General features: G+C 29.3%; 1 protein-coding gene across 1 annotated transcript in view; it reads left to right on the top strand.

The window, feature by feature from the left end:
• The window catches only part of LOC106474232 (methionine synthase reductase-like), a 28,238-nt gene that overhangs the window by 4,017 nt on the left and 15,454 nt on the right, over positions 1–8,767 (top strand). The window contains exons 4-7 of the mRNA XM_013934926.2: positions 719–1,178; positions 6,761–6,904; positions 7,139–7,224; positions 8,146–8,302. Coding sequence (XP_013790380.1) covers positions 719–1,178; positions 6,761–6,904; positions 7,139–7,224; positions 8,146–8,302 — 847 coding nt within the window. The remainder of the gene's footprint in view (positions 1–718; positions 1,179–6,760; positions 6,905–7,138; positions 7,225–8,145; positions 8,303–8,767) is intronic.

The raw sequence follows: 8,767 nt of genomic DNA, 5'->3' as shown, positions 1-8,767 counted from the left end.
GTACTATGTATGTGTATATATATATATATATATATATATATATTGTAATCAAAATCATGAAACACAAACAATACATGTACAAACAATGATTAATGGAAAATGAACGGTAGGTTTCTTAATGATACAAGACATATTTATGAATAATGCAAATATATTTTACAATTCATTTGTATTTTTTCCTTTAAACAGAACATTGCAATTTGTTTTCATGCTGCTTTAAAGTTTATTAATGTACAATGAGAAAAATTGTTCCAAGTGTCCTGTAATTCAGTGACGTTCTTTGGTTACTTTTGATTTCTATCTCCACAGATAGAAAAACAAATCAGCTTGAAATACATTTTTGAAATGAGATTGCAAACATGAGCTCATAAGCTAAAAGTACATAAAACCTTGCTTAAGTTTACATCAAATGGCATTTCATTCTATTAACCTAGCTAAGTGGTTAAAACAGATCAACTATCTATACATGATTGACAAAGGATAGTGTTTTATATTACTGAAGGTAAAGGCTGTTCCAGAACAGTGACAAGTAATTCCAACAGTTGTAAGAATTACCCATTTGATAGGAGTCAGCTAGAACTTTTCAAATATTATTAGGTTAATAAATATTTAATGTAACAAAAATTACGTTGCACTGTCATAATTTTGTTCTACTTAATAAAAACTTTTTTTTTCTTCAGCTTAGAAATAAAAGTCAACTTTTTATTTTTTTTATTAGATTGGAAACTGTAGTTGAACCATGGATTGATGGTTTATGGGAAGGTTTGAAGAACATTCTGAACATACAACTACCCAAGACAAACATAGTTGATACTGATATTATTATTACCCAGTCTGAAAAAAATAGGATCATGCCATTAACAGAAAAAACATTATCGGATTCTGTTTCAGTGAATGGAATTTATGTTACTAAGAAAGGTTTTGATTCCAAGGAAAATGTAGAAAGTATATCTAAAGAAGGTCTCTCTAACCATTCTGCTATTTCTCTAGAAGTGAATAAAGAAGAAACTGGTTTTGTTCAGGAACAGTCACATGAAAATATTCACTTTCAGCATACTTCAACTCCAAGTGTAAATGTACTTGTTGAATCCACATCATCTTGGAAAACTACTGATCTTAGGGTACCAAATTTACCTAAACCATTCCTTAAGGTTTCTTTCTGCCCAGAAGATAATGTGGTATGTACATTCATTCAAATTTTAGTAGTTATTTTTGTATCTAAATCTGCTAGTAAACAAAACAACATACTCCTTTTTACAAAAAAAACAACAAAATGCTGTGCTTTGCTTATAGGTTTTTCTTCCTAGTACAACAACAGTTTAGAAAATGTGGTTTCTCCAACTTTAGAATGCAAAATTTTTTGTTTGAATGGGTCCAAGAGCACAAAGAATACAAGTTTTTCCTTTAAATAATCGAGTTTTATAAAGCAAATTAAAGTTAGCCGAAATTTCTATATGTGTAACAATTCATGAGTTTCAAAGCTACTTCTAAAAATTCCTCTTATTGTCACCCTCCAAATCTGAAGTAGTTTGATGCAGAGAAACAAATCATATATACTAATTAATGAATAGATGACCGTTTAAGTTTCTGTGAATATCCCTCTGTTTAGTTTCACATTGACAGCAAAAGCAATAAAAAAAGCTTTGAGGTAGATGATTCATTTGGTCATGGAAGTAACATTTAGAATGTCTTTCTACTCGTATCATGCCTCTTGGACTTTATTTTCTTACTTCCTTACACCTACTGCTAGGCTAGAGTTGCAGTCGGACAAAATTGTTCAATCCAAAATTATTCATTTTTAAATGGTTACTTCATGATTTCTAGTACAAATACTTAATAACAGATGTTAATGGGTCTATGTAAGTGAAGTTTAAGGATAAACCAAGTATTGTATGACATGTAAGGTTGCATTCTTTGTAACATATTAATAACACAGGCCTGCATTTGTTTTATTGTCTTAAAATTTTTACATGTTCTACAATAGTTCCTGTATGCTGAATCCGAAAATAATATTTATTTTTCTCCATCATGTACAGATTTTTTCAAAAAACGTCATAACACAATATATAAAAGAAAGACCACAACACACAGTTTGTAGACTAAAAGACATAGATCTCATAAAAGAAATCAAAATGAATGAGGATGCATATTCATTTGTCATCAATGTTCTTCCCTTTTCTTCAGTTTATTTGTATTTTGGTTAAACATAATAATAAAAAAGGTTCATTGTGGTAAACGAAATAATCATTTGATCTAAGTAAGTTTTTCTTCCCGATTTGTAAAAAATCTGTACATGATAGAAAAAAACTAATATTGTTTTTGAAATCTACATAGCTGAATTATGGAAAATCCATTATTAAAACCAAAACAACTTCTGGCCTGTGTAATTTGTGTAATGAAACAAATTTCACAAAGCAACAAACTTTTTACAGTAGTTACAGTATAGTGGCTTAGGCACAGCATAGTTGGGAGTTAATGTCTTGGTTACTGGGTAAAGCAAATACTCAGAGGTGGTGATTCACACAGAGTCTTTTAATAATAGTATTACTACAGTATCTTAAGCACAGTATAACTATTGGAATTCCTGTTCATGTTGCTAGGTGCATCAAGTATTCAGTGTAAAATTCCACACATAGCAACAGACTTTACTGATTGATATTTATAATTTCTTAAATATAACATAACTGTTAGAATTTCATCTTCTCAAGCTGCTTTGTCAAGTTTGTATTTGCTGTGATTATTATGTACAGCTTATTTTCATACAGCTAATGGTCATTAAAAGTGAGGCAAAAACTAATAGACTTTCAGAATGGTAATACTAGTAATATGTAGAAATCTGTCTTTGGTCATTCTAGTTGGTAGGTGTTTGGCAGCATAGTTTGGTAAACTATAAAAAAGAAAGAGAGATTTTAAAGAAACTTTAAATTTAATGGAAGAATAAATTTAACTTCCTGAACAGTAATTTAACCCTATCAATACAGGTCATGTGTCAAAGGCCATGTCATCACGTTTGTATATTTGCATTCAAAATTTTATTGAACTACTATTTTATGAGTTTATGTCAATAAGTTTGGTATCAGATTGTAGATTATAATTCAAATTTTAGTATTATACATTAGTTACTTTCTTAATTTAAAAGTAAATATTAAAAAAAAACACCTGCATATCGATTTTGTGTGTCGCGTATTATGTTGAATGCAGCACTGGTTCAAATTACATGTTTGTGATGTTCAAATACAGTCTGTAGTTTCATATCAATTAGGAACTCTAATTACCAACATTGACAAGCTAGAATATAAAATAAGAACATCTTATCTTTTCTATTTGCTGATATTACTTCGTTTTCTGAATCAAATACAGTGGCCCCACTCACCTCTTTGCATTTTCGGAAACACTTCCTCATATACACATACTTCTATCTATGACATATGAATAACCAATTGAAAGCTCAATGTCCCATAGTGGCTCTCTCAGCTATTTTGAAGTATTACGACATCAAACTCATTCTTTTAATACAAGACTTCAAACTGATATGGTGAGTTTTAATCTCCTTGAAATTTCATATTTTTTAGACCCAAGTACGGCTTAGTTACTAAGCTTGATAAATTATAGTGGAATTCTATATCGATATAGTAATTTGATTTTTTTTTTGTTATTTCAAATGTATATATGTATATAACCTAAAAAAATTATTTCATTTTCACCTCCTTCACGTGTGAAATTTGATAAGGTTTAGCAACCTATGGCAAACAGCAAACGGGTACAAAGTTCATAACTAGAAGAGATAATTGTTTGCTATACTTATTTATTTACTGTTCTATGTTTTAAGAAAAAGAACTTTAAGAACTTATTTGTAAATAATATTAATAATTATATACATATATAATGTATTATAACTGAAATGTGACTGTATTTAAAAAATACTAATCCACTAAAACACAGCCAAAATAGGTCACTTTGTAAAGCCTAAAGGCCAGTTTTATATTTTTAGATACAGTGTCATGATATAAAAGACTGTTTCAATCAGATATTATTGATTAATTTAGTTTTGTGAGTGAAGGTTTTATTATCATTTGGTTTTTGTTATAATAAGAGTTGAAAGCAGATGATTTGTTAATAATTCATTGATGGTGAGAACATAATATGTCGTGCACTATATTGACATCGAGAATATAGAAGGTGGACAGATGATTAGGTAAAAAAGATATAAATAACGTGAGCCGAGTGGGAAGCAGCAGACAGATAGTAGCAAAAGAGAATAAAGTTGGTGTGATCTTAACTACCGTAGAAATGATAGGCCTAATGATTGACATAGGCCTAACATTTAATATGTTATAGAGTGAAACTAACAGAAGGAAAGAAGATAAATTTTATTCTGTCAAAGCATGGTTCCAAAGTAATTGAATTAGCCTGAGTGCACCTTGACAAAAGAAACAAAGGATCTTCAAAAGAAAGAAGACCAAATGATTACGGTAACTCATGCCACAGTTGTAAGTGAATTACAGAGAAAACTAGCACAATAGAAATAGAGAAGATTTTTTGGCTTATCAACTGAAATTCTAAAGTAATTGAATAGGCCTATGTAGATATTTGACAGAAGGAGAGAACTACATATATAGTATTTATGATATGTCCATAATATCTATAGTATTGAAGAATTTATTGTACATACGTTAACTTGTTCTGAATATGTGTGTGTGTGTGTATATATATATATATATATATATGTATGTATATATGTATGTATATATTATTTTGAAAACAAGTGAATTGCGTGTTGTTTATTCATCGTTGAATTTATCGCTAACAAGTCACAGACACCTACTGTAGAAGAATCCTAAGCTCATCAACAACATAATATATATTTATACTATTAAGAAATATAATTAAAAGCCTTTCTATTTAATAATTGACAAAAAGGAAAGTTTTTTATATATATATATATTATTTTAAATTCAACATAAGGTGACATGAGTTCATGTGTGCCACATCATTGCAACTTCTGTAATGTTAGCCAGGCACAGCTGGAAGGTTAATATGATAAAAACAATAAATATATATGTTTATTGTTATGAGATTTAAGCTATTTAGACTAAACATTTGTGTTTTTCTGTTAGAATTTGTAGTCATTCTAGAAAGAAAAAAGCATAACTATCCTATAGTGGTTATGAGATCGGTCAAATCAACCGAACCTGTAGAGATTCATTAGTGAAAATAATAGATAAAATATAAAGTTTTTTTTGAAGAAACATTTGATAATTATCTGGACATTATAAAGATTTTGCATGTGAAATTTTAAAATTTTGTGATGCATAAAAGTATTTTTAATCTTAAAATCAAAATTACTTTGCATGTTGGATAGTTAACATGTGAAAAGAAAAAAGGCATGAGAAAAACATTACTTAATAAATCTTAAAACTTTGTTTAAAAAATCTGATATTTTGCATACAAAAACCCTTGTAATATTTACTGATAATCTGCTAAAGTTTGTGAAGATATGTTTATTAATTTAAAAGTTATATCTTGAAAACTATATCAAGCACAAAATGATTGTGATGCTGGTCCCATGGACTGAGTCCATGATAAAAGAGTTGAAAGGATTCTATTGTTGCTCGTACACTGAATAGTTGAAATCATATGTTCGTTGTTTAGATAGATTTCATAATTGGATAGTGTTACAATACTAAATCAATTGTTGTTGTGATAATGTTTTTTTTTGTGCAAAGCTACATGGGAGGCTATATTTGCTAGCTGTCCCTAATTTAGCAATGAAAGTCTAGAGGGAAGGCAGCTAGTCATCATCATCCACTGCCAACTCTTGGGCTACTTTTTTACCAATGATTAGTGTGATTGACCATCATATTATAATACTCCCATGGCTGAATGGGTGAGAATGTTTGGTGGGACAGAATTTGAACCCAATACCTCAGATTTCTAGTCAAGCACCCTAACCACCTGGCCATGCCGGGCCATGTGATAATGAGTTTTATAGCAAAATTTATGACACTGTTTAGCCAAAAGCATTTCATTAAACTCTTAAAATATCCTATAAGCATAATATATATGCTAATTAAATGATTCTTGCATTGAGTATCTTGAATTCGCAGTCAGATTAAATCTTTGACAATTTTTTTTCATTTTATGTTTTACATAATATTTTTTATGAAAGAACTTTTATACAGTTACATATATTAAAAACGATCATTACTCTGCTGATGATGAGAAAAAATATGAAATATAGCAGGGTTTAGACATTATTCTAGTCTAATATCTTTCAATAGGTATGATGCATAATCTCCTAAAATATATTTTATTCTATTCGTTGTTGTAGTCATGCCAAAATATTGTAATTTTTTTTTTATGAAATTCAAGAAACATTACAGGGATATTATTTTACAAAGTTGATTCAGTTTCATATTCGTGTCAAAATGCAGAAGCATTTTTTTTTCTTTTCTTTCCTGAATAAATTCCTGGTGAAATGTTGCAATGTATTGCTGTATCACCTTTTATTATTTAAGATGCTGAAATAACTAAGTATCAGTATATATACCATCAAAGACACATGTAAACGTTAAAAAGTCTACGTATACTAGGAACTTCTCTAATTAGCCAAGTTATCTCATTATTTTATAAGAACTAAAACATGACAGACTGATTGCTTGGTTTTAGAAATGTTGCAGATTTCATATTGTTTATTATTACTACCAGACTTGTATGTAGTGACAGATTTGTTTGTATATAACTCTTGAGCTTTTTTTAGGATCTGAATAAAGTACCAATTCAGAACAACTGTCCACTTCCTGGGTCTTGTTCCTCGGTATTTGAGGCAAAAATTTTGCAAGCTAGATTTTTAACACATTCGGATGCTGTGAAAACAACCTTGGAAATGGTGATTGATATTAAGGTAAGCTTTGGCTTGATCTCTGGAATGTCTCAAAAGAAGAATAAGAAAGTCCCTAGATTTTCATTCTGTACATATTTAAAACTATTCTAAATAAAAGCAATTTCTAAAAATTTAGTTTGTGACTGTAACATTCAAACAAGTTTAACTGCATACAGTCCATAAGTACATTCATGTTGTGAAACACAAATAATATGTCATATACAGTTTAACTTAGGTTTGGATGTCTTAATTCAGGATAGTGGAACTTCTTACCAACCTGGAGACTCGTTTGGAATTATATGTCCAAATCCTGATGATGAAGTTCAAGCTTTATTAGAAAGGTAAGAAAATTTTATTTGCTGGAATTTTCTACATGATCTGACTCTCTGAGTTTTTTATTGTAACCTATACACATATTAATGTATTTTCTGTGTCTGTTTTAGATATTAGCAACATATTCAAAGATTGATGCGAAACATATGCTGTGTTTTAGGGATTTATAGCAGAAACCTCTGTTGATCTGCATTTATGTTCAAGTAAAATCTTTGACTCTCTCTGTTGCAAAGAAATTATACATTATAGAAGCCATATAATGATGATGGAATATCCAGGAAGTTAAACTTACGCAGAAAAAAATCTGAAAAAGCAACATTATTTCTATTTGTATTATCTTGCCAGTAAGTTATTTCTATTTCTCTATCTTATAAATAATCTAAAATCCATGTAGTGTGTAATTTGAGCCAAGTTTTTTATATTATGTTTGGAAACCTTTAGATAACAAAATATTGAATTTTATACTTCATATCTGATGACTACAGTATTTATGTCCCCAATGGCTCAATGGTAGTTTTGAAGGTGTATAATACTTAAAATCTAGTTTTTATACCAACGGTAGGCACAAATGGATAGCCCTTTGTGTAGCTTTGTGCTTAACAACAGTATTTACAGTAATATACAGTTGTTTTCTCTGAAACCAAGTGAATGCCTAATTTACCAAGATATAAGAAAATGTTGAAAGTCGTGCTCAAATGTAATCTTTAAAAGATTAGGGTATTTTAGCAAATATATGTTTTATAATATTTTCATTTGCAAAACTTTTCTTTAACATCTCTATTTAACATTAGAAGTGTTATTCCAGCAAGCCCTGTGATTTTAGCTGGTTGTTTATACCTAGAAACAGTGTATCCTATGATAAATGTCTCACCCAACTGTAGTTATTGTGAATAACCTTTTGTTTTGTTTTTATTGTCATTATTTTTCAGATTAGAGGTGTCAGCTAAGGCAGATATTTGTTGCAAGCTTTCACAGATTGATACAAGTGGAAGTAAGTCCCTTTCTAAAGTACCCCACCTGCCTCATCATTCCACACTAAGATTTATTTTGTCAACATGTTGTGAAATTAGAGCTGTTCCTAAAAAGGTAGGTTACTATTAGTAATTTAATTTCATAAGTGGTTTCAGTAAATATGACACTATAATGATCTGAAATTTGGGCATGTAGTATTTAGAACATGTAAATATTTTGGCAGTGTAATTATATAAACACAAACAGCATATTAAGTCTAATTCATCCAATTTCAGGTACAAGAACATGGTAGTGTTCTTTAGTCAGTCTTTCACATCCAGTGTACATATTGACTTTTGTATATTGTGTTCAATAGACAAACATGAATTTTTGTTATATTCTTTTCTTATATTTATGATTCATATAATTTTTTGTAAACTTATTAAGAAGGAAACCTGATACACCACCCGAAACATTCAGTTGTATTATGTATCTTTTATTGGTCTTTATTATATATATATATATATATATATATATAGTAAGTAATTAATTTTTGTTTTATATTTGGTGTGCATGGTGACTTACTTTCTTTACTTTTTA

Source organism: Limulus polyphemus, unplaced genomic scaffold (genome assembly GCF_000517525.1).
Source record: "Limulus polyphemus unplaced genomic scaffold, Limulus_polyphemus-2.1.2 Scaffold137, whole genome shotgun sequence".
Taxonomy (NCBI): Eukaryota; Metazoa; Arthropoda; class Merostomata; order Xiphosura; family Limulidae; genus Limulus; species Limulus polyphemus.
Note: the sequence above shows the minus strand (reverse complement) of the source record. Positions and strands in the feature narration are given on the sequence as shown.